Source organism: Saccopteryx leptura, chromosome 12 (assembly GCF_036850995.1).
Source record: "Saccopteryx leptura isolate mSacLep1 chromosome 12, mSacLep1_pri_phased_curated, whole genome shotgun sequence".
NCBI lineage: Eukaryota > Metazoa > Chordata > Mammalia > Chiroptera > Emballonuridae > Saccopteryx > Saccopteryx leptura.
The window spans coordinates 42,981,524-43,009,372 of record NC_089514.1 but is presented as its reverse complement, the minus strand read 5'-3'; the positions used below and the strand labels follow the sequence as shown (position 1 = coordinate 43,009,372).

At 39.8% G+C, this 27,849-nt stretch overlaps 1 protein-coding gene across 1 annotated transcript in view; it reads right to left on the bottom strand.

Annotated features, from left to right (window-relative positions):
• Positions 1-9,058: 9,058 nt before the first annotated feature.
• ORC5 (origin recognition complex subunit 5) overlaps positions 9,059-27,849 on the bottom strand; it is a 111,443-nt gene continuing 92,652 nt past the window's right edge. The window contains exons 13-14 of the mRNA XM_066354167.1: positions 19,486-19,598; positions 9,059-9,833 (exon numbers count right to left, since the gene is read on the bottom strand). Of these exons, the coding sequence (XP_066210264.1) occupies positions 9,788-9,833; positions 19,486-19,598 (159 nt within the window). The 3' untranslated portion in view covers positions 9,059-9,787. The remainder of the gene's footprint in view (positions 9,834-19,485; positions 19,599-27,849) is intronic.

Below are 27,849 nucleotides of genomic sequence, written 5' to 3'. Positions count from 1 at the left end.
AGCCTCAGGTATCATTCTATCCAGACATTTTATTTATTTTATTTTGTTTTGTTTATTTCTTCTTTTTTATCACTCAGTAGGGTGTAGTCACAGGCGTCCAGTGGGTGTGGCCCCTGTGCTCCCGTTGTTTGTTTTGTCTACTGGGCAGCAGCCACTATTGCTGCCTGGAGCTTTTGGGGTCAGGTGCTGCTGGCGCCAGCCTGCGACCATGGCTGCAGCTGCCCCGGATGGGCTTGCATTGCCCATGCCCACCCATTTGGACTGCTTCCGAGTCCACCTCAGCCTCCGCTGCCGCTGAGGGCCAGCCTCCGCAACGGGCACTTTTGGTCACATGCTTGGGCCTCTGCAGCATCTGCCACAGCTTTTAACCCCACGGGTGGGCCCATATATGGCCGCTCAAACCACTTCCGTGGCCGCCTTGGCCTCCGCTGCTGCTAAGGGTGTGCCTGCACCACGGGCAGATCTGTTGCCAGAAGTCTGTGCATAGGCTTATACCTCAATAGCTGCCCACTGGAGGGGCCCATGTGCCCGTGTGTGCATGCTTGGACCACCCCAGAGGTCACCGGGCTTCCGCTGCCGCTGAGTGTACACCTGCACTATAGGCAGGTATGTGCATCAGCCGGGACCCCCTGCAGTGGCTGCCGTAACTTCCACCCTCACTGGTGGGCTTGCGTGAACCTGCAGGTACCACATCCACTGTTGCTTAGGCCTCCACCCCCGCCAAAGGTGAGCCCACTCAGTGAGCAGGACTGTGTGTGAACCTGGATCTCTGCAGCAGCAGTGGCAGTTCCGCCTCCACGGGCCGGCCTGCGCACACTCACTTGAACTGCTCTGGCTTCCACAGCTATGCCCTGCTACCTACTGCTCGCCCACCCCCAGCTAGCACTCAGCAGTGTGGGGGGGTGGGGTAGTGTAGCTTAGACCTCTGCACTCCCTATTTGTGCCCCTATGGTGCTGCTCTAAGCCCCTTTGTTCTAACTGGGGCAGGTGAGCCTCTGGTGGACGGGATAATTTCTTCCCTTTGCTGTTGATGCTGTTCCCAGGAAAAATGTACACTTTAGATTTGGGGAGTGACTTAGCCCAGGATTTAGGGTGTCCATCCCTCAAAGTGTCTCCCTCTGTGCCTCCAAGATCACTTTCTCCCCTGGCAACTTCAGTCCTCCCAGTGCTCTCTGCTTCTGGAGCTCCAGAAAAGTGGCTGTGAGCAAGGCTCTCCATGCAGTCCCTTTAATATGGAGCCTGGGTCTGAGAGTTCTGCCTCCTCTCAAACAGTGTCTAGGCTCTTTTCTCAACCAAATATAGTCCGTAAGCCCTTCCCAGGCTCCAGGGCTCTAGGCTGGGATTCTGGTTTTGGAGATGAGGAGCCACAACTCACTGGACAACCCTCCCCTTCGTGAGAATATCTCCTGGCTGCTGCTCACTCCTGGGAGTGGGGCAGCCCTTTCCGTATCTCCGCCTTTCCTACCAGTCTCAGTGTGTGTTCTTTGGTGGTCCTTGGCTGTAGAATCTTCTTAGTTTAGTCCAAAGTTGACCTTTCATGTTGAGTGTTCTCAGATTTAAGTTGTAATCCATCTTGGTTCTGGGAAGTGGAGTTGGAGCATCCGCCTACTCTTTGGCCATCTTAGAACTCTGAAAACTATGTACTCTTATTGATCAATATCACCATGTTAAAATTAATTTTCTAAATAAAGTTAAAAAATTTTTAAAAGAAAAATCAATAAAGTAGACAAACCTAACCTGAACAGGCAGTGGTGCAGTGGATAGAGAATCAGACTGGGACATGGAGGACCCAGGTTTGAAGTCCCGAGGTTGCTGGCTTGTGTGATAGGTCACTGGCTTGAAAATGAGATCATAGATATGACCCCATGGTCACTGGCTTGAGCCCAAAAGTTGCTGGCTTGAAGCCCAAGGTCGCTGACTTGAGCAAGGGGTCACTGGTTCAGCTGTAGCTCTCTGGTCAAGACACATGTGAGAAAGCAATAAATTTTACAACTAAGGTGCCACAGTGAAGAACTGATGCTTCTCATTTGTTCCCTCCTGTTTACCTGTCCCTCTCTCTGACTCTTCTCTCTCTGGCTCTGTCTTAAAAAAAATATTTGACAAACCTTTGGCTAGACTCACTAAAAAGAAAAGAGAAAGGACTCATATTAAGAAAATCCAAAATGAAGGAGAAATTAGCAGACATCATAGATATACCACCAAAGATATGCCACCAAGTTCAACAATCCCCCAAGAAATGGATAAATTCCTAGAACTAGACAATCTTCCCAGTCTAAGTCACAAAGTGAAAAACCTAAATAGACATATATATATATATACACATACATATACATATAAATATATACATATAAATATATAAATATAAATATATATATATATATGAACAAATAATCTTCAACAAAGAAGCCAAAAATACACAATGGAGAAAAGAAAGCCTCTTCAATGAAGAGTGCTAGGAAAATTAGAAAGCCATGTGCAAAAAAATGAAACCTGACTACACCCTGTCCCCATGCAAAAAATTAATGCTAAATGGATCAAAGACTTAAATATAAGATCTGAAACAATAAATTACATTGAACAGGGGCTGGGAACCCTTTTGGCTGAGAGAGCCATGAATGCCACATATTTTAAAATGTAATCCCGTGAGAGCCATACACTATATTTAACACTAAATACAAGTAAATGTGTGCATTTTATGTAAAACCAACACTTATAAAGTACAATAAGTCTCTGAATTCTTTTTAATAATGTTGTTATGCTGTTGCTAACCAATGATGAATAAAGTACTTCTTACCATTAATGCAACTTCTGGTGCTGCATGGTTTTGCTGATGGCTTTGTAGTCTGGTTGATAACGTGGTGAGGTTAAGCTTCATGCAGGCGTTGAGACTTCCATCCATTAAACGTGACCGTAGGTTGGTCTTAACGTTCTTTAGATGTGAGAAAGACTGCTCACATGCATACATAGAGCCAAACATTGTCAGTACAGCAATACTCACACGCTGCAGTGTGTGGTATGTGACGGGAAGTGCGTTCCAAGTTTTGACAATCAGCTGGTCCGCAGGTTGAAGTTTTTTCGTTTCTCCCCACTTGTGTTTGCACGCCAACTCTGCTTGCTGTCATACAAGTCTTTCCAAATCTTCATTCTATGACTTGAACTTATTCACTAACATGTCTGAGGCCTTCAGGTCAGCAGCTTGTAGCTCAAAATCTATGACGGAGACACCGGGGATGTAACTCAGGTTGGCGCTGTCCACTGCACACTTGTGTGGATGGGTGATGAACTTAAAAAGACAAGTGCGCTCACGAAATTCTCCAAAGCGCACTTTGAATGACTGCACGAGATTAGATATGAAGCCTGCTAGCTGCTGGAGATCAAGGTGTTGAGCAGGGTCACTTGCTGTGCACGCATCTTTAAACTCTCCCAGTTTTTCAAAGTGTAGTAAACGACCTGTTTCAATGTCGGCAATGAAGAGTTCCAGCTTGTTTTCAAATGCAAACACTGCTTGTTGAAGGGATAAGACTGTATTTCCAACGTCTTGCATTTTCACATTGAGCTGGTTCAGATGGTCAGTCATGTCCATGAGATAGTAGAACTTCAGGAGCCACTCAGTGTTAGCTAACTCAGGATGCTCGATGGTTTTCATTTCAAGAAAAGTCAGGATTTCTCTCAGACAAGCTGCAAAATGCTGAGCACGTTCTCTCTTGACAACCAACGCACATTGCTATGCAGAAGCAGAACAGGATAATTATTCCCAACTTCATCCAGCAGTTTTAAAGTGGTGATCATTTAAAGCTCAGGCAACAATGAAGTTGACCACCCGAATGACCAGTGATATGACCTCACCAAGCTGCTCTCCACACATCTGAGCACAAAGCGCCTCCTGATGTAGGATGCAGAGAAATCTTAGGATGGGTCTCTTTTCATGTTCACGAAGAAGTGCTACGAATCCTGTTTTCCCCCACCATGCATGGAGCACCATCAGTACACACCGAAATAAGTTTATCCATTAGTAGATTTTTTTCTTTAGCGAACTCAGTGAAAGACTTGAATAAATCCTCCCTTCTTGTTGTCTTTTTCATAGGCAAAACAGCAAGACTTTCCTCATGTAGTGTATCACCGACAGCATACCTTGCAATCACACTGAACTGGGATAAATGGCTTACATCTGTTGACTCATCCAAAGCAAGAGAAAAGAATGGTGCTGCATTTATGTCCTTCACTTGTGTTGCCTCAATTTGATTTGCCATCAAGATGGTATGTTCGTGAACAGTTCTTGCTGACAGATACATGCCTTTTATTCGTTTATCTTGTTTTTATTCAAAAAGTTCATTGGCAACATCAAGCATGAATGTTTTGGCATACTCCCCATCTGTGAATGGCTTTCCGTTTCTCACAATTGCTAAAGCATTAGCAAAGTTAGCCAAATTCCAGTCACCTTGTTGGGTCCAAACACAGAGTTGCTGCTGACTAGCTTGCACTCTCACAGTCGCTCTTGACATGCTTTCTTTCTGCTGTCCCCCGCTGGCTTTTCTATGCAAATGTAGTATGGTGTGTGTCAAAGTGCCGCTTTATATTTGACCATTTCATCGATGCAATTTTATCATTGCATATTAGACACACTGCAGAACCTGCTCTCTCCACAAAGGCGAATTCCTCTGTCCATTCCTGCTGAAAAGTACAATACTCCTCATCTTTTTTCTGCATCGTCAAAAGGGTTTCTGCAATTAACTAGCTGACTACTTGATTAAAAGAAGGGAAGTTTACTTCCTGACCTCACAACGACCCATGTACATTATGCATTATCCAATAAAAATTTGGTGTTGTCCCAGAGGACAGCTGTGATTAGCTCCAGTCACCTGCAACCATGAACATGAGGGGTAGGAAATGAATGCATTGTAATACATGAGAATGTTTTATATTTTTAACGTTATTTTTTTTTTATTAAAGATTTGTCTGTGAGCCAGATGCAGCCATCAAAAGAGCCATATCTGGCTCGTGAGCCATAGGTTCTCGACCCCTGACATCGAAGAAAACATAGGTACTAAACTTAGGACCTTAGCAATTGGGAACATTTTATAAATTTGATCCCAAAGCCAAGGGAAGTAAAAGCAAAAATTAATGAATGGGACTCTATTAAACTAAAAGGCTTCTGCACAGCAAAAGAAACCATCAACAAAACAGAAAGGAAGCCCACCAAATGGAAGTTGATATTCACAAAGAACAACTCCAATAAGGGATTAATATACAAAATATAATAAAGAACTCACAAAGTTCAACAACAAACAATCCAATTAAAAAAGGGGGAGAGGACCTGAACAAACACTTCTCAGAAGAAGACATACAAATGGCCAATAGATATATAAAAAGATGCTCATCTTTTTTAGCTATTAGAGAAATGCAAATCAAAACTACAATGAGATACCACTTCACACTTGTTAGATTTGCTGTTTTCAACAAGACAGGTAGTAACAAGTGTTGGAGAGATTGTGGAGAAAAAAGAACCCTTGCTCATTGTTCGTGGAAATGTAAACTGGTACAGCCATTATGGAAAACAGTATGGTGGTTTCTCAAAAAATTAAGAATAGAATATTACCATACATCCCAGCAATTCCTTTACTGAGTATATACCCAAAAAACTTGAAAACATTGATATGCAAAGAAATATGCACTCCCGTGTTCACTGCAGCATTATTTATGGTGGCCAAGACATGGAAACAACCAAAGTGTCCCTTGATAGACAATCAGATAAAAATATGGTACATATACACAATGGAACACTTCAATCATGTCATTATAATAATGATATATATTGCTATTTATGACAATATGGACCTTGAGAACATTATACTAAGTGAAATAAGTAAATGAAAAAAGCTAAGAAGTATATGATTTCTCACATAGGTGGGATATAAAACTGAGATTTGTGAACACAGATAAAAGTGAAATGGTTACCTGGGGAGGGAGTGGGGGAGGTGAGTAAAGAGGGACAAATATATATGGTGACAGAAAATGATCTTTGGGTAATAGGCACACAATGCAATCAACAGTTCAAATGCTATAGAAATGTTCACCTGAAACCTTTGTACTCTTATTGACCAATGACACCTCATTAAATTAAAAAAAAAAAAAACATAAAAAATACAACAGGCATAGAGATTGAATAATTTGCTTAAAGTCACACAGCTTGCAGAGATACAGCCAGTATTTTGATCCAAGCTAGTTTGACTCAAGCCCTAATTCTTCACTGCTGCCCTAAAGACTTGAGCCCTTCCTGGATTTAGTGATTATTGGTCCACAATCCCTTCCAGTTATTGAAAAGTGAAATATAGAAAAGGGTTTTTTTTTTTATGTTTTTACAGAGACAGAGTCAGAGAGAAGGATAGACAGGGACAGACAGACAGGAATGGAGAGATGAGAAGCATCAATCATTAGTTTTTCGTTGCATGTTGCGACACCTTAGTTGTTCATTGATTGCTTTCTCATATGTGCCCTGACCGTGGGGCTACAGCAGACCGAGTAACCCCTTGCCTGAGCCAGGGGTCCAAGCTGGTGAGCTTTGCTCAAACCAGATGAGCCTGCGCTCAAGCTGGCATCCTCGGGGTCTCGAACCTGGGTCCTCTGCATCCCAGTCCGATGCTCTATCCACTGCGCCACTGCTTGGTCAGGCGAAAGGTTCTTAATATGAATAATTTTTGGCAGAACTTACTTTCTCTAAAACAAAGAGACTTTTAGCAGAACTTATTTTTCTAAAAAAGACTCCCTATTCCTGGCCTTGAGGCTGGTTTCCCAGACTCTAGCTTTGGGCTAGCTTTGCAAGGTTGCAGGTATTCTTAGAATGTTTCTCCCTGAATTAACCCTTTAGATAAACATTGTAAGAAAGCTTGTTTCACTGCTGTTTCCTTTCCTCCCCATTCCTGTCAGTATGTAATTTTGCCTTCATAAGCCAGTCTCACACTGTAGTTAGCACTGCATTGATTTGAACGACTTAGGTCTCCGTGCGGTCGCGCACCGGCATTAAAGACTCCTTGATTTCTTAATTTGGCTAATTGATTGTGTGTGTGGCAAGTTGTTTGCTTCTTGCTGTTCCGATACAACAAAAGGAATTGCTTCAGCAATGAATTCAGGGATTGAAACTGAATTGAAAAGAGGAAGGAATGCCTCCATGTACTATATATACCTGGGTCATGGTAATTGCAAGACATTTGAAAAATATATTACATTATGGGGTGAACACACAATAAGTTGTACAAAGATGTGCTGTAGAATTGGGCACCTGAAACCTGTAAAATTGCTAACCAGTGTCATTCTAATAAAATCCAGCTTTAAAAAGTGGAGGATTAGCCACATACGAAAAATGTAAAAACCCACAGCTTGGTAACCTTCTACCACCTTAATCATGTTAAGCTGGTAGAACAGACACTCAGTATAATTTAAGAACTTCCCCTAACGAAACTATCTGGCCTACCAACCAGCATAATTCACATCATTATGTTCCCTTCTATAATTGGGAGATTTATACCTTCCAATTAGAGAATTCATCTGCAGATGACCCTTGTAAAATGCTAATATCCATATTAAGCTGTTAGCCTTCATTTAAACAAATTAATCAAATTAGTGAGTCATTTAGCAAGCCTTTAGAAAGTAAATTATAAAACAGGAAAGCTGTGATTGATGGCCCAGTCAGGGGCAGAGAAAATCTGGTTACAAGGTAATTTGCAGCATGAGGCAGTGCAGAGTGCACAGGTCAGGCAGCGTGCTAGGCGGCGGACAGGGGCCAACACTGAGAAGCCATGGAGGCACAAGAAACTGCTCCCTTTCTGTTCTTCTCCCGTTCCCTAGTTGATGATCTCTTCCCCCTCCAATATGCTAGTTTTTCCCTTGAAATGCACACTTGTCCCAGCCTGTACAAAAAGGCTGCACAGCAGACCGACCAGTTCAGAGCAAACCGTGAGGGCTGAACACTCCCCCAAAAGTGGCATTGGTCTTCCTGGATCAGCTAGCCACACTGTCGCCCAAGCTGAAGTGAATCTGGCCTTGCTAAAATAAAAACTGGCAAAGCTTTATTCAAGGGTCTAAGGATTTACAAATTGAAAACACTACCAGGTAACACCAAGAGTGTTCAAAGAAAAGAGAAAAACTGAGAGTTCTTATTAGTAAAAATCATTCTTGAGAAAAAAAAATCAGTCCTGCATTCTTAGCTTCTGGATTGGTTTGAGGTGGCAATCTTTGGTGGTCCAGATAACAGGTGTCAGGCCATCTGCACACATGAACATTTTCTTAAGTTCTTCAGGGAATTATGTATAGGATATATATATTCCAGAGGAATATATATATATATGTGTGTGTGTGGGGGGGGGTGTTTGTATATATAGGCATTGATGCACAACTGAAAAGTTGAAGTTCCCAGGAGAGTTAAAGATATACTCATTTCCTCATGCCTCAACCTACCTCATTTTAGTCCTTTAGCAGCTTGACTACAATGAGTTCATTTTATTTCTTTACTCTCTCCTCACTACTTTAATTATAGATGGACTTCTATGTGCAGGAACTCTAAGCCTGAATTTGCAGTGCACGTGGCTTTTCCCTGACACTGGCTTCTCTAAACATCTTGTGGAACATAAAATTTCACCATCTTCTGTAGAACAAGAGACTCAGCATGAAGGTGCTGTATTCCTCATTGTGAATGCCATCCTCTGGGCAAGAAAGTCTTTCTTTGCTGTCTTACGTAGGGAGACAATAAGGAATTTCAGTCTTCTCTCACTACTTACTACTTTTAAATAAATGCAAGTGGACAACTATTTATTTTCTTGGATCAAGAGAGAATCTGATAATCACTACATTTTTAAATGGCTTCCCATCTGGAAGTGACCATTGTAAGAATTTTTCTTCAAGAAAGGAATGAAATAATAAGATATCATTGAAATTTACACTAGGCTTTGTAATTAAGCACTTTAAATCTTCTCAAAACAAAATTTTCAAGCATTAAATCCTAACAGAAAGCTTCTTTAAAAATATGAAGAGATAAGAAAATCAGACCCAAGGTTCATATGGATAGAACAGGAAAAGTTTATTGTGGAACTTAATGGTCAATGATTAAAGAAGGAACACTATCATGCAGATGAAAAAGCTAGGTTGGGTGGTTAATTGCAAGAATGACCAGATAAACCTTACACAAGCACACACTAGTTATATCAAGTAGGCTTAGGATGGAAAGTTGGCCTTTATCTGATCAAACTATCTTGCTTTTTGAGAAAAGCAGGCTGAAAGATAAGCATGTACAAGCTTGGGTTAAAACGAATGTTTATTTATTATATTTTGCAACTCTGATCTTTTAAAATAGCGGCCTTAGGAAAATCTGCGTTGGCAAGCAACTGCAGAGGCTCCTGTGGAGAGGAAGTGAAAAGACTGGGCTTATATACAAGGGCTGCTGGCACCTTCAAAGCGCAGGGGATAGTTCACAGCAAAATGTAGTCCTAAGTAAATGGGTTTCAGGCAATTGCAGTGTTAAGATAACATCATTAAGAGTAGAACAGATTGTGCTCAAACCCTGCTGTTTATAATTAACACGTTGCTTCCAAATACTCCAGGGTCCCTGGTAAACAGTCTTCTGCTCACACCGCCCAGACCAATCAGAGTATTTCATTGGGTTCCATGCTGGGCCGGCACCTGTCCGGACAAATCCAATGGAGCCAAAGAACTCCTCTCCCTGGCCCGCTAAGTAGTTGGATGAACACAGCTTGGCTTAGTCATTGTCACAGCGTCCATATGGCTCTGAAGCTTGTTTTCACAAGAAATCATACAAGTATTTTATTATGTCAAAGTTCACCGTCCTATAAACAAAAACAGATAATAGGTTAGCATCCTCACCCCTAGACTGCTCAGCTTTGCATGTATGATTCTGGGAAGCACGTGCAAAATCATTCATGATGAGTGGTGAATAATCCTATACTGTTGTCAAAAGCACCATGATAGGATTAATGTTAATATTGCAAAATGTCACCAGGAAAAGAGTTTCTGTAAAAAAGTTTATTTTCTCCTTCATAAAGTTTGCTTTTCTAAAAAAAGAAAACAAAGAACTATTCAACATTCTGTATTTCAGTTATATTACAGAGTTAAGATTTCATCTGAAAGCTATTTCCTTTTTGTCTAATAATCGCAATAATTAGGGACGCAAAAGTATTTAAGTCTCCTTTGATTTTGAACACTGTTTATCTTTCAAAACACCTGTTTTATCATTACAGAATGTATTGTTCATCTGTCCTCATTTGTAGTTTTCATTCTTTTCAGTCTTTTAACTCTGGCTGACCTGTGTGTGTATTGTAACTAAATCTGTATGATCCAAGAATACAACACAACAGAGGATGTGAATGTATATTTTTGTACTCTGATAGCAGGCAGAATAAAATAGCCGGGAAAGAAAGACATATAATTATTTTCCTTTCTCCAAACTCATTCTTCACTATAAATATTCAGACTTGGAGGTTTATTATTTGAATAAATGGTCAAAATAATTAGATATAATGATCTAGCAATAAGTATAAAAGTAAAGCCTTAAAGTATACAATTCTACAAAAATAATCCTCCATGTGAGAACAGCCTTTTAAAGATTCACTAATTGCATACTCTTATTTATTAAACCATCATCAATTAATGCTTTTGTCTGTCATTTTCTAATATGCTTTCTAAAAACGTTTCTAAGCAAATGACCAACATCTCAAATATTTTTTAAAATTGGGAATTATAGATACTGCTTATATAATACATGTAAAAATAGCTGAAACGAGATGCTGTGGCTATTGTGGTACCTAATGGTGGACTGAAAAATACCTTAATTGTTTCATCACCATTGTGCTCGCCAGAGAACGTGGAACCTCTCCAGATGCATGAGGACACTGCCAACAGCCTCAGCATCACCAGCAATAAGCAGCGAAAAATATGCACTAACGTTAAAAAAAGCTTATCTCAGGCATAAAAACACAAAAGGTACAAGTATATATCATAAAAGCTATTTTGTTTTTATGTATTTTCTTTTATTCAACTTTAGAATAGCACCCCCTCCACCAAATTTAACAGCAACAAGGTGCCACTAACAAATCCCTTTAAAAAATAATTATGACATTGGTTGAAAAGATCTTTCTTAGAGGATCTTAAGAGAAACCAAACATAGTAGGGTATTTTTAACCACAGGTGAAAAGGGAAGTGAAGTCTGTCCATCTCTCCAGAATGCCTTGGGTCTAAAGGTCATAAATCTAAAGTGATAAGGCGAAGGTACTTAATGTCAAGTTTTAATGTTGGTATTATTTTTTGGCATTGGGTAAAAAAAAAAAATGTTTAGAAGAAGGTAGGATTTAAATAATTTAAATTCCAATAATATGGGATTAGAAGACATTCGATGGAATATTACATAACCATACAACATGATCAATATGAAGAGATGCCCACAATATTAAGAGAGGGAAGGAGAACAGAGAATTGCAACTAGGTGAGAAAGCTAAGGAGAAATGTTTGTATAATGAGCTAAACTAGAAGAAAACATAAACAAATGAAAATACTATGATTTGTTAGTGCGAGGATTCCTTTATTTTATTTAGTAATCTATTTATGTAACTATAGCATAGTTTGTGAAATGAAATTTTAATAGAATGAATGAAATGACTTAAAAACACTGTATCATTTACAAAAGCTTCACAATATTTTACTCCTCTGCTTTGCCCCTGGGAAGTACTCAAGTAAATAGAATTCTACAGTTATACTTTTTGGAGCTTTTATTAAAAATTTACTAATCAGAAACTGATTATGTAAGATCATTCCTTTAGAAAACATTTGCTGCCCAACATGTATGACTACCTTTTTCTCTATCGTTTCTCCATCCCCACATATTTATTCTAAGACATGGCAGAATTTGATAGAATAATCATAACCAAAAGGACAACGTTGAAAATTATGTAAGTTGGCCCTGGCCGGTTGGCTCAGTGGTAGAGCGTTGGCCTGGTGTGCAGGAGTCCTGGGTTCGATTACTGCCCAGGGCACACAGGAGAGGTGCCCATCTGCTTCTTCACCCCTCCCCCTCTCCTTCCTCTCTCTCTCTTCCCCTCCCGCAGCTGAGGCTCCATTGGAGCAAAGATGGCCTGGGCGCTGAGGATGGCTCTGTGGCCTCTGCCTCAGGCACTAGAATGGCTCTGGATGCAATAGAGCAACGCCCCAGAGGGGCAGAGCATCGCCTCCTGGTGGGCGTGCTGGGTGGATCCCGGTCGGGCGCATGCGGGAGTCTGTCTGACTGCCTCCCCATTTCCAGCTTCGAAAAAATGAAAAAAATAAAAGAAAATTATGTTTAAGTTATTCCAAAGTTACCTTTGTGCTTTAAGGACTTGGAGACAAATGATTCATTTTAAAGAAGTTTTAACTTACAGAGTTATGTACTTTGCAAGTACTTTCTCTAGTGTTTCATGGCTATCGAGGCATATTAGATACATATTAATATGTTTTTAAGAGTTTGGGGTAGTTTTTATATACCACAGGAGATTCTCTTTCTGAGCCCAAATTAATTATTTGCTAAAGTAAGATCTAGGAAGAAATAGGATAAACACAAAAAGTATTGATAGCAATTTACCTTGGTATAATTCTTAAATTAGAATTCAGAATATTTTAATATAAGTTAATTATATGGCATATAGCTAGGGATTTAATTTAGCCTTTATCCTTTTATTTTACTTTGTTGATTCTTTTTGTTGTTGTTTCTTCTTTTCTAGCAGCAAAATACTTCTTTTTCATGGGGTATTATTTTATTTCCTTTTATTTTGGTGGGCAGTTTGAGTTTGAAATCTTTTTTAGTTTGGTTCTTCTGACAACTCGTACCTATACAACTTCAAGTTGCAACCTGAAGTTATCTTGTAGTGCTTCCACACTGACTATGGAGAAAAAACAAATGGGAAACTGAGAGCAACCATTCACATCAAGAACAGTCACAGACAGTATTTTATAAGCACCTCAGTCATCTGTCTTCTCCCGCACCCTACCTCCACATTCTGTGCCCCTTTCTAGAACCAAGCTCTTACTGCTTCTCTGTCCCAATCTTTCCACTGTTTCTCAATGACATTCTCTATGACCTCTCTCTCTTGCATTAATTTTTTTTCCTCTTCCAGGCTAACTGAACATTGGCTCTTCATGAAGGACCAACCTTTCTCTTCAGCTCTTTCCAACAATGTTAAACTCTCTCCTAAACTGCAGTAGTCCTGTCAGGTGGGTTTGGTGTCCGTGTGCAAAAAAGCTCTGCTTCTCAGAGACTGAGACCACGCCATGCACTACCCCTTACCCCTGTTACCACCACTTCTCACTCACCAAAGAGCACAGCTCCCAGTTTAGCCTCCCTTTCCACCCCAAGACCCACATGAGCCTTACTGGCGTCACCGCACACTTGTCTTTACTGTCAATGACCTTTTCTACTCGTGATCCATGATCAAATTCAGAAATGTTCTACCTCTACAAACATTCACTTTATATTCACCCTCTGATCACCAATCTCTTCCTTTAAGCTGTATGGAACACCTTGAGCTAACCAGTGCGTAAACCCGTTCATTCTCTTCTGATCACAAGTACTTACTGAGTATCTATGTGTCAGGCACTGAACTATTAGCCCTCGACTAGCTTTACTTTCTTCATTCCCCTCCGAGCTCTGACTCCACAGTTTGTCACTTCAAGCGTTCACTTGCTAGCATTCACTGAATTCACCTGCCAAAACTCCAATCCTATGTGATTTCAATTATACCCACATTCTGTGCCCCCTTTTGTTGTGCCAGCACCTAGCACACTTCCGGAATGCTGTTGGAGAAGATCACAAGTTCCATAGATTGCTGCCACTGGGAATTCAAGATCAGGGACCTCAACTGGACCCTTAACACTTCCAGCAAGTTGCTTTCCTTGTCAGCACTATCTTCCATTCCACAGAGCAGCTATTTCAAATATCCAGACTCCTCTCAAACTGCTACCAATTTTGTCCTTAGTCTCAATTTTGTCCCCACCTTTACAGGTAAAATAGGAGACATCAGATCAGAATTGTAAATCTTGCTACCAAAGCTCAACACTCTACTCCATCTGAATTCCTTTTCCTCTCGTTATAATGCAAAAGGATTCCTCTCCTATCGCAGGCTGTTTCTGTCTAAATCCCAGGCTAATATACAATGTCAAGGCTTCACGCTTTAAATTAACCCCTCTCTTTTGTATTATTAACTCTCCTCTAATATTCCTTTCCCATCAGCACTTAAATATACTCTAATATTTTAGAAAGATGGCCCTCAACGACACCTTTAGTAGGTAATAATCTTCTCCTCTTTATGGCAAAACATTCTAGAATATAGGCTGCTCATGGCGATAGGATATACTGTATTTCCCCAAGTATAAGACACACCTTAATCTTTGGGCCCGAAATTTGAAAAAAAAAAAAAAAGCACATAAAAGAGAGAAATGCAAGTAAAAAAAAAAAGTACAACCACTGTATAAGAAACACCCAGTTTTTAAACCCCAAGGTTTTCGAAAAAAGGTACGTCTTATACATGGGGAAATCTGGTAGAGGTGTTACATATATATTCATTCTCAAAGCCTAGCACAGTAATTGAAACGAGCAACAAATAAATGCTAACGAATGAAGGCATTCTCTCTTTGCTAATGCAACTTTTAATACTAATTACATCCACTTTAATCTGACTTCTGCCCCTTTGTATTCCTGAAAGTGTCCCCAATAAAGATATAAATGAATGCTTTATCATTAAATTGGATAAACTCTACTGTATTTCTTGGCAGCTATGGACAATTTTGACCATTACACCCTTCTCTTACGTTTTCATTACATATATAACTTGATAAATAACTGCTTTATCCATTTAAGCTTGTATTTATCCATTTAGTCTCAAGTATTTATCCTTCAAAAGTATGATTTTTAATAACTAAATAGTGGCTTTTTGGCCCTGGCCAGTTGGCTCAGTGGTAGAGTGGTGGCCCTGTTAGTGGATGTCCTGGTTTTGATTTCCGGTCAGGGCACACAGGAGAAGCTCTCATCTGCTTCTCTACCCCTCCCCCCCTTCTCTCTCTCTCCCTCTCTCTTCTCCTGCAGCCATGGTTCAGTTGGAGTGAGTTGGCCCCATGGGCTGAGGATGACTCCATGGCCTCCTCAGCTAAGCTCTAAGAAGAGCTGAGCAATGAAGCAATGTCCCAGATGGGCAGAGCATCTCCCTATAGTGGGCTTGCTGGGTGGATATTGGTTGGGGTGCATGCAAGAATCTGTCTTTCTGCCTCCCTTCCTCTCACTGAATAAATAGTGGCTTTTCAAATAAGAATTTACAATAGCCTGATCAGGTGGTGGCACAGTGGATAGAGCATCGGACTAGGATGCGGAGGACCCAAGTTTGAAACTTCAAGGTTGCCAGCGCATCTGGTTTGAGCAAGGTTCACCATCCTGAGCCCAAGGTTGCTGGCTTGAGCAAGGGGTCACTCTGTTGCTGTAGCCCCCACCCCCTGTCAAGGCACATATGAGAAAGCAATCAATGAACAAGTAAGGTACTGCAACGAAGAACTGATGCTTCTCAATTCTCTCCCTTCCTGTCTGTCCTTCTATTTGTGTCACTAAATAAATAAATAAATAAATAAATAAATAAAAAACGCACAATAAATTACCAATCCATTTCCTTATTTTGGGCATTTAGGCTGTGTTCTGTGATCTATTTGTTGGTTCTCTGCCACAGGAGTCTGGAACTAGGTCTACCCACTCTCTGGGCACTATCCCTGGGGGCCTCCTCTCTTCACCAGGCCTCAGTTTGGAGCAAGGCTTTGTCTCTTTAGCTCCCTTCTTGCAGCCCCCAAAGACAGCTCACAAGGGTTCCCTTTCATCTGAAGCTTTATTGTTAACCACTACAGGAAAACATGCAGTATTTACATATTTAGTACATGCTAAGTTTAAAGCATTGTGCTACCTTTGAAATAAAGCGAAGACTTACACAAACACTGTCTGTTTAGATCTTCATGGACTTCTACTGGAGAAAGAAAGAAGGATTCGAATTATGAATTAATGAAGCTAGGAAGTGTTAGGACCTCGAGGAAAGCAGGGCCATCCCGTTTTGCTGGCAGGCAGAGGTAGAGATTCAAATTCCTGAATTCAGTTTTGCACATGTATTGATGTAGCTTGAAAACATTCAACAGCCTGACCTGTGGTGGCGCAGTGGATAAAGCGTTGACCTGGAAATGCTGAGGTCGCCGGTTTGAAACCTGGGCTTGCCTGGTCAAGGCACATATGGGAGTTGATGCTTCCAGCTCCTCCCCCCTTCTCTCTCTCCTCTCTCTCCCTTTCTGTCTCTCTCTCCTCTCTAAAAATGAATAAATAAAATAAAAATAAAATTAAAAAAAATGTTTACTTTCCTAACCATTTAAAAAAAAAAAAAAAAAAGAAAACATTCAACAAAGCTAAAAAATATTAGGAGAAAGGTGTGGCTTTTACAATTAGGGAGTTACTAGTATATATATATATATATGGTGTTGAAGTCATAGCATAACTAAAACTAACGAGGGAAAAGCACATTAAAAAAAGAGCCTCAAAGATCAGCTCCATTTAAAGGTGGGTGGAGACGATAAGCTAGCAAATGAGCCTGAGAGAAAACGGCCAAAGAACACAGGGAAACAGAAGCTGAAACCATGGGCTCTGAGGTTTTTAAGAAAGAGAGCAATCAGCAGTAGGAGGTCCCACGTGAGGTGGACGAACAGCCTGAGGACTAGCCCTGTTCTAGGGAAATGGAGAGAGGAATGCACGGCCCAGGTGGAGGAACCCAGCTCAGACAGCAAGAGGCACCCACCCTCTGGAAAGGAAAGGAAGAAGAAGGGCACCGCCGGGCCAGGCAGTGGAAGGAGTTCCCAACTGCTGGTTTCAATTTGTTCTGGGAAACACAGTGAATGCTGAACAGACTGAATACAGATGTTAGCATTTGCGGTTTGAATAGTCAAGAATCTAGGTTGCAAAGGAGTCTGTGACCCAGGCTTCAATACATGAGGTGGGATGGTGGGGAGGCTGGTACAAGATAATCATATGAAAACAGGAAAAGGGCCAGATTGCAAGAGTCAAAAAGAAACTCTAAAATTTTACAAACATTTGGAGTTAGTAACAATCTGCAAGTGGCAACGAGAGAAAGGGATGGCACTGAGAGCCCCTGCAACCCTGACCGGGGGAGTAAGCAGCTGCCACCACAGAGCTCCAGAGGCAGCCGTGTCTCCAGGGAAAAACCAGGTTCTCGTTATTAAGGCAGAATATTAGGAAAAGACAAAGGAGATAGACAAAGGGAAAGAACGGAAGGTTAAATCAGCAAAAATAAGTACAAAATATCATGAGAATGAGAGTGTAAGGGGGCCGATGTGAGAAGACAGAGGCAGTTACTTTTGGACACTGCCCATGGAGAGTGAGGACGAGAAAGAAAACAATGGTAACAAATCAAGTTACAGAGCTGCCAAGTTCTGTGGCAAAATTCAGGTCTACAATTCCTGCTTCGTTCTAAGGGGTGTATGGAAGTGCCTTTCTCTGAATGTGTCTCATATCACTGATACGGTGGGTTAGGTAACGTCCAATTCAGTTTGGTTCACTGTATATTCACCAACTGGGCATTCACAAACCTCAGTCCTGTTCAGGGTTATGTTGGGACGCGACCCAACACAGAGCAATGACAAAATCCCTGAAATAAGGAGGCTCATTCACAAGTTATACCTTTGACAGAGGCTTTTAGAGTTATTAATATTATTGTTTGAAAAATGAAAGTTATGGCCTTATGGTCATATTGAATACATTAAAAAGAACTTGCTCAATTTCTTGTGTAAAAATTTCCCCCATTTTATCGTAAGAACACATTTCAAAACTCTCCTTTTATGTTTTACAGTCTACATGCCATCAAAATATCTCAAATACCTGTATCATATTATCACTCAGCTTTTAATTCAGAAGAGACTTCCGGGTAGAGGCTGCCAACCTGTACACTTCACAACTTCAATTCATTAGACATTCTCTGCAAATCCACAATGTCAAGCATTGTTTTTAGTCTGAATAAATAATGTTTCATGCCTATAGGTTATTAATTTTGAAATAAAGGTACATAATTTCATGATTAATTTTAAAAGAATATTAAAATAAACTCTTTATGCCTGACCTGTGGTGCCACAGTAAATAAAGTGTCGAACTGGAATGCTAAGGTCGCCAGTTTAAAACGCTGGGTTTGCCTAGTCAAGGCACATATGGGAGTTGATGCTTCCTGCTCCTCCCTCCACCCCCCTCTCTTTCTCCCTCTCTAAAAAAAGAATACATAAAAATCTAAATAAAACAAAATAAAATCTTCATATTTAAGAAGGTTGGGAAGCACATTTTACAGACTGTCTTACTTCACATGCCAGTCCACATACATGCTACCTCTTCTATGACAAATCCATAACAGTAAATGCACCTCTCTGTGAGGCAACTTGTTACATTTTTAAACAGTTCTCATTTAGACATAGTTCTTTCCTAGAACTTTTATTTTATTTTTATTTATTTTTAAGTAAGAGAAGGGGAGACAGTGAGACAGATTCCCACACACACTGTGACCGGGATCCACTCAGATACCCCATCTGGGGCTGATACTCGCATCAACTGAGCTATTTTCAGCACCCAGGGCCAAAGCTTGAACAAATCAAGCCACTGGCTACAGGACAGGAAGAGGAAGAAAAGGGGGAGGGAGAGGGGGACAGAAGTAGATGATCACTTCTCTTGTGTGCCTTGACCAGAACCAAACTGAGGAGTCCATACTCCAGGCTGACGCTCTATCCACTGAGGCACCAGCCAGGGCCTTTCCTAGAACTTCTAATGCTCTACAATTACTCAGAACTAGTTTTATCCATTTTGCACATGACAATCCCTGAAATACTTGAGATGGTTACCATATCCTTCCTAAGGTTTCTCTCTCACCCCCGACCCCTTAGAGATGTGACATAGTTCCTTATTCCACCACTGATCTCCTGCGTCCTCAGTGTGCGCCCATTTGTCAATGCCCCTCTTTAAACTCCAAGCACAGCACAGCATACCAGATCTGACCTGCCTATGGCAGCACATAATAGTCATCAGAACACTTAAAACCTAGAGTCAGCTTAAATACTCAGAAGTTAATTCTCTTCCACCTTGTTTCGGTACATATGAGATTTTTGTAGTCAACTGTTCCTTAAATCCTTCTTTGCTACGATGGGACCATTATTCCATTTTGTTAAGGCCTTTCAGAATCTTGATTTTTGCCATCAAACATATTTGCTAATTCTCTCAATTTTATGCCATTTACAAATTTGATGAGAGGATTCATGCTACAGTGAAATTTATTCATTACTGGTGTTTAAATAATCTTTCTAAAAGACACTAGGAAGAACATTAATTTTTATATTTAGTATATAATTTATACAATTCAAGACATTTTACATTTATACTTCTTCTATGCTTACCGAGCCACAGCCCTGATGAAGTCTAGAGATACTGTGCATTTGTACTTTGGTCCATCAAGTTGATCATCATGGCCAACCAGGGTTAATAGCTGCAGGGTCACTAGAGAAGTAATCTAAACACAAGAAAGCATTTTTTATGAGAAAATGTTATAAGGAGATTACATGATGTCCTTGTTTATAAAACACTATATAGTTACTTTGATAAAGATATATAATTGAATTCACAAGAATAGCTGCAAAGAATGTTACTACTTTGAGGTTTGTATATACAAGTTTGTAGGTATGCTTAAAGTCCTAGTTAATCAAATTAAGTCGGTCTTAAGGGTTCCACAACAGACAGCTTTGTTTCATTAATGACTCATACACGACTGCTAACCTTTACAAACTACAAATAAAGCACATTCCTTCTTTCTACATAAGAATTTTATGGAGTTTCTATCAAAATACCTCAGAATAACAACTTTGCACTCCCTCAAGAATCGAGCAGTTAAAATGTGGATGTGGGGCCTTTTTCTAAGTGGGGTAGCTGGTTATATGTAAAATAAGAAATTCTTCCTTCAGACCTGGACTTAGTCTTGCTGTAAAAACTGATCACCAATTAAGTAGTCAGGAACACACCAGAAGGATTAATCCAAACTAAAAACAAAGGTCTGCTATCCCAAGATCCCTAATCAAGGAAATTCCTAAACTGCACCTCCAGGTGGAAGTGATCCCACCGAGAAGGTCTAAAATGTAAGGAAAGAAGAATGAAGAAAGTGGTAAATATGATGGCAAATCTAAATAAATCTGCCTGTACAGATTATAATTATAATGTATCATGGGTTTAAAAATAGGATAAATATATAATACCAGTAATATATAAATTGGGAATGGAGAAGATAAAGTTTAAATGGTATAAGGTCTTGTGGCATTTAAGAGAAAAGTACTCATTAAATTTCAACTTTGGAAATTTAAGTATGAATTATAATTTTTAAAGTAACAACTATGAGAACAGAAATAAGAGTATATACTTCTAAATCAGTAGAAGGGAAAAACTGAATTATAAAAATAACCAATCCAAAATAAAATAAAAAGAAACAAAAACAGGTAGGACAGATAAAAGGTATACAATAAGATAAAAGATGTAAACAAAATTACAATAGTAATTATAAGTAAAGTAACTAAATTAATGCTATAAATGAAGGACAAGGATTGACTGAAAAAATAAATCAACTACATACTGATTAGAAGAGATACATTTAGAAAATATAGGAAGGTAAAAAGTCAAAGGACAGAATAAAATACATCAAGTACTAATAAAAAGAAAAATAAAAGTATACTAACTCTGACAAAAGAGATTTTAAGAGAGATTTAAAGAAAGGTTCACTGGGAGGGGAAAAATGTCAATGGAGTAGGTGGATGTTACAACTCCCACCTCCCAGAACCAAAGTGGATTACAACTTAACTTAGGAACAATCATCTTGAAAAACCAACTCTGGACTAACCTAAGAGGAATCTATAACTATGCATCACCGAAAGAACCACGCCGAGCTGGTAGGGAAGGTGGAGACATGGAATGGGCTGCCCTGTTCCCAGGAGTGAGCAGGGCCCAAAGGGTCTCTCACAGCAGGGTGGGTTTCCAGGAGAATTGTGGGTCCTCAGGCCTAGGACCAGAGCCCCAGCCTGGAGTCCCAGAGACTAGAGGCTTACAGACAGTAGTTAGCGGAAAGAAGAGCTGGGTTACTGTTTGCGAAAGGGAGACAGAACTCTCAGACCCAGGCTCCACCTTAAAGGGACCACACAGAAAACCTCATTCACAGCCACTTACCTGGGGCTTCCGGAGTAGGGAGCGCAGAGAGGACTGGAGTTGCAAGAGGAGAGTATAGTCTTGGGGGCAAATGGTATGGGGTACAGGCACCCTGACCCCTGTACTGGGTCACTCCCCAAACCTAAAGTGGCTATTCTTCCTGGGAGAACCAAGCCAGCAAAGGGAAGCAATTACCCCACACAACAGAGGCTCTCCTGCTCCAGTCAGTACAGAGAAACACTTAGAAGCAGATGCATCAGGGACACAGGATTTGAGTGCTGAGGTCTGGGCTACACGGCCCCCCTGAACTGCTGAGTACACTCCAAAGGGATGTTGGGAGGGCCCCACTGCAGCAGTCGGGGATGGAGCCCAGCGAGGCAGCCCACGCAGTAGAGGTGGGGGGCGGAGCCCAGAGAGGCCTCCCATGTGCCTACACCTACGAGGGCAGAACCCTGCAGGGCAAGGCATCCCCTGCGCTGGAGTGGGGCAGACCCCAGCAAGGTGAGGCATCCCATGCACCTGCAAAAGGTGGGGGGAACCAAGAGGCCTACAAGGAGACGGCGAGGGTCGGAGCCCAGACAGGCTTCCCGTGCGCCGGGTGGGCAGTGTGGGGGGCTAGGGGGTGTGGGGGGTGGGGGGTGACAGAGCATGAAGAGGCAGCCGCGCACCCAAGAAGGAGAGGGGTAGAGCCCGAAAAGGCGTTCCACATGCCTGCGGGGGCAGAGCCCAGAGAGGCAAGGAGTCCCCTGTGCCCAGGGAGCAGCCTGAGCTGCGGCCTGCGTGCCCATGCTGGTGCCCGAGTTGGAGGCAGAGGGGGCCAGTGGAAAGACCTAACATCAGGAATAGAGAGGTCACACACACTGGCCAAGAGCAGATAAAAGACAGCTTAGGAGTGCAGCTGATATTTCATGGCATCAGGGCCCAGCAGAGGCTACCAAAAATTTTGGATCACCTGTAGCTCCAAGAAGGTTGCTAAGGGCTAGTCAAAAGCAGTGACCCCAATTGGTCAGCGCCCATTTCCAGCCAGGGAGGTCCAGGGACGGTACATCCAGCGAATAGATACGGAGAGCATCAGCTCAGTACCTAACAACCATAGTTAGAGTGGTATCTAGTCAATACAGAGATAAATGGGAAGACAGAGAAGTGCAATTCAAATGAATCAACAAGAGATATCCTAGAAAAAGAACTGAATGAAATGAAAATAAACAAGATACTGGATGCAGAGTTTAGAATAATGATTGTTAGGATGTTCAAGGATTTCAGAGCAACAATATATGGACAAAATAAGCACCTAAATAAAGAGATAGCTGGCATCAAAGGACATTGAAATCATAAAAAAAAATCAAGCAAAATTGATAAACACAATATCAGAATTGAAGACTTCACTAGAAGGAATTAAAAGCAGATTGGACAAAGCAGAGGATCGAATCAGTGATTTAGAGGACAAGACAATCGGAAATACAAAAGCAGAACAGCAAAAAGAAAAGAGGATCAAAAAGTCTGAGGAAACTCTAAGAGAGCTCTGTGACAACATGAAGAAAACAACATCTGCATAATAGGGGTTCCTGAAGCAGAAGAGAAAGAACAAGGAATAGAGAACCTGACTGAAGAATTCATAGCTGAAAACTTCCCTAAATTGATGAAAGAAAAAGTCACACAAGTTCAAGAAGCATAGAGAATCCCCTTAAAATAGTACTCAAAGAGACCTACAATAAGATACATCATAATTAAAATACCAAAGCTAAGAAATAAAGAATACTAAAAGCTGCAAAAAAACCTCCCAAAAAACAGTCAATCACCTACAAAGGAGCCCCCATACAGATGGCATCTGGCTTTTCAACAGAAACATTTGAGGCCAAAAGGGAATGGCGAGAAATATTCAAAGTAATGCAGAACAAGAGCGTACAACCAAGACCTCTTAATCTAGCAAGGCTATTGTTTAAAATTGAAGAATAAAAACCTTCTGAGACCAAAAAAACAAAAACAAACACAAGGAATTCATTATAACCAAACCAATAATGCAAGTAATGTTAGGGGCCTGATGTAAACAGAACAAAAGGGGGAAAAAAATCTAGTAAAGGAGGAATGTAGATTTAAAGAATAAAATGGCAATAAACAACTACATATCAATAATAACCTTAATGTAAATGTATTAAATGCTCCAATAAAAAGATATAGCGTAGCTGCATGGATAAAAAAACAAAACAAAACAGGACCCATACATATGCTGTCTACAAGAGACCTATCTCAAAACAAAAGATAAACATAGACTGAAAGTACAGTGATAGAAAACTATACTACATGCAAATGGAAATGAAAAGAAAGCTAGGGTAGCAATACTTAGACAAAATAGACTTTAAAAAAAAGGTTATAGTAAGGGATAAAGGTCACTACATAATGATAAAAGGAGCAATCCAACAGGAAGATATAACTGTTATAAATATCTATGGGCCTAATATGGGTGCACCTAAATATATAAAGCAGATTTTAATGAACATAAAGGGTGATATCAACAGCAACAATATAATAGTAGGAGATTTCAATACCCCACTACCAGCACTGGATAGATCCTCAAGAAAGAAAATTAACAAAGACACATCATTCTTAAAGGACACACTAGATCAACTAGATTTAATAGATATCTTCAGAACCTTTCATCCCAAAGATGAAGAATATGCACTCTTTTCAAGTGCTCATGGTACATTCTCTAGGATAGACCACATGTTAGGACACAAAACGAGTCTCAATAAATTCAAGAAGATTGTAATCATATCAAGCATCTTCTCTGATCACAATGGCATGGAACCTGAAATCAACTACAATAGAAAAACTGAAAAAAACTCAAACACTTGGAAACTAAATAGCATGTTATTAAATAATGAAGAGGTTAACAATGCGATCAAAGAAGAAATAAAAAATTTCCTTGAAACAAATAAAAATGAACATACAACAACTCAAAATCTATGGGACATGGCAAAAGCAGTCCTGAGAGGGAAGTTCATAGCATTACAGGCATTCCTTAAGAAGCTAGAAAAAGCTCCAATAAACAATTTAACCCTGCATCTAAAAGAATTAGAAAAAGAACAGGAATTAAAGCCCAGGTGAAGGAAAGGAAGGAAATAATAAAAATAAGAGCGAAAATAAATGACATAGAAGCTAAAAAAATAATACAGAGGATCAATGAAAGCAAGAGATGGTTCTTTGAAAATGTAAGCAAAATTGATGAACCTTTAAGCAAACTCACCAAGAAAAAAAGAGGACTCAAATAAAATTAGAAGTGAGAGTGGAGAAGTAATAACTGACACAGCAAAAATACAAAGGATTGTAAAATACTATGAAGAACTGTATACCAAAAAATTAGACAACCTAGGTGAAATGGACAAATTCTTTAAAATATATAATCTTAAAAAATCAATCTGAAAGAATCAGAAAACCTAAAGAGACTGATTACAACAAATGAGATTGAAACAGTTATCAAAAAAACTCCAAACAAACAAAAGCCCTGGGCCTGATGGCTTCACAAGTAAATTCTACCAAATATTCAAAGAAGAACTACCTCCTATCTTTCTCAAGTTATTTCAAAAAATTCAGGAGAAAGGAAGACATCCAAGCTCCTTTTAAGACACGAGCATAATTCTGATTCTAAAACCAGGAAAAGACAATACAAAGAAAAAAAACTATAGGCCAATATCCCTGATGAATTTAAATACTAAAATTCTCAACAAAATATTAGCAAAACGAATCCAGCAATACATGAAAAAAATCACACATCATGATCAAGTGGAAGTTATTCTGGGGAGGCAAGGTGGGTACAATATTCACAAATCAATCAATGTGATTCATCATATAAACAAAAGAAAGAAGAAAAATCACATGATAATATCAATAGATGCAGAAAAAGCATTTGATAAAATCCAGCACCCATTTATGATCAAAACTCTCAGCAAAGTGGGAATACAGGGAACATACCTCGACATGACAAAGGTCATCTATGACAAACCCACAGTCAACATCATACTGAATGGGCAAAAGTTAAAAGCAATCTCCTTAAGATCAGGAACAAGGCAGGGGTGCCCCTTTCACCACACTTAATCAACATAGTACCAGAAGTCCTAGCCACAGCAATCAGACAAGAAGAAGAAATAAAAGGCATACAAATTGGAAAAAAAGAAGTAAAACTATCATTATTTGCTGATGATATAATACTGTACATAGAAAACCATAAAGTCTCAGTCAAAAAACTACTGGACTTGATAAATGAATTCAGCAAGGTAGTAGGATATAAAATTAATATTCAGAAATCAGAGGCATTTTTACACACCAATGAACTGTCTGAAGGAGAAATTAAGAAAACAATCCCCTACACTACTGCAACAAAAAATATTTATATAAAGTACCTAGGAGTAAATTTAAGGAGGTTAAAGACTTGTACCTGGAAAATTATAAAACATTGATAAAAGAAATCAAGGAAAATACAAACAAGTGGAGGCATATACAGTGTTCATGGATAGAAAGAATAAATATCATTAAAATGTCTGTTATTTCCCAAAGCAATTTATAAATTCAATGTAATTCCTATTAAAATACCAATGACATACTTCAAGGATATAGAACATATATTCCAGAAATTTATATGGAACCAAAAAAGAACACGAATAGCCTCAGCAATCTTGAAAAAGAAGAATAAAGTGGGTGGTATCACATTTCCTGATATCAAGTTATACTACAAGGCCATTGTACTCAAAACAGCTTGGTACTGGTATAAGAACAGGCATATAGATCAATGGAACAGAACAGAGAACCCAGAAATAAACCCACACCTTTATGGACAATTGATAATTGACAAAGGAGATAAGAGCATACAATGGAGTAAAGACAGTCTCTTTTAACAAATGGTGTTGGAAAAATTGGAGAGCTACCTGCAAAAAAATAAAACTAAACCACCAAGTTCCACCATTCACAAAAATAAACTCAAAATGGATAAAAGACTTAAATATACGTTGTGAAATCATCATCTTAGAGAAAACATAGGCAGTAAGCTGTCCGACATCTATCGCAGCAATATATAAGGTCTACCGGAAAGTTCTGTCCGTTTTTGGAATAAAACAAAATACAAATTCTTCTGACTTAATTCATGTGGCACCCATCTTGAATATTTCCACACCAATCCTATCTTCTGAATATGGTCCAAAATGGTTTGCTGAGCTGAATTAAGCCTTTCTGCGATCTCCGATGTTGTCAGAAAAGGATCTTGCTCCAACATGGTCTTAACAACATCGTCATCGATCAAAGGTGGTCGCCTAGAATGTGGCTTATCAGAAAGGTCGAAATCATCTGTTTTGAATTTTTTGAACCATCTTTTGCATGTCCTATCAGAAACTGTACCTTCACCAAACACTTTCAATAAATTTCTACATGCTTCTGTAGCATTTCTTCCTTGTTGAAATTCGTAAAAATACAGTGGCGTAAATGAGTTTCATCAGTAGCCATGGGCACACTATCGCTTCAATAACGTGAATCAACTTTGTTTTAGTTAATTTGCTACGTCAGTATGTATACATTAAGTGATAAAAATAGAGGCACACATGCGCCAAATAAACATGTGCTTACATGTCGAAACTTGTGATAGAAATGAAGAGAACTTTCCAGTAGACCTTATATTTGTTGATTTATCTCCACAGGCAAGTGAAATTAAGGACAGGATGAACAAATAGGACTATATCAAACTAAAAAGCTTTTACACAGCTAAACACAATATGAACAGAATAAAAAGTCAAACCACACAATGGGAGAACATATTCAACAATATGTTTGATAAGGGGTTAATAACCAAAATTTATAAAGAACTTGTAAAACTCAACACCAGAAAGATAAACAATGTAATAAAAAAAAATGGGCAAAAGAAATGAATAGACATACAGATGGCCAATAGACAGATGAAAAAAAGTTTAACATCACTAGTCATTAGAGAAATGCAAATTAAAACCACAATGAGATATCACTAGTCAGAATGGTGCTTATCAACAAAACAACACATAATAAGTGCTGGCAAGGATGTGGAGAAAAGGGAACCCTCCTGCACTGCTGGTGGGAATGCAGACTGGTGCAGCCACCGTGGAAAACAGTATGGAGATTCCTCAAAAAATTTAAAATGGAACTGCCTTTGACCCAGCCATCCCACTTTTAGGAATATATCCCAAGAACACCACATTACTGATTCAAAAGAAGAAATGCATCCTCATGTTTATGGCAGCGTTGTTCACAATAGCGAAGATCTGGAAACAGCCCAAGTGCCCGTCAGTAGACGAGTGGATTAAAAAGCAGTAGTACATATACACAATGGAATACTATGGGGCCATGAAAAAGTAGGAAATCTTACCTTTTGCGACAACAAGGATGGACCGGGAAACTATTATGCTAAGTGAAATAAGCGTCAGGCAGAGAAAGAAAATTATCATATGACCTCACTCATTTGAGGAATCCAATGAACAATGTGAACTGAGGAATGGAATAGAGACAGAGGCGGGATCAAAGTGACCAGAGGGAAAGCGAACAGAGGGAAAGGGGATGATAGAATG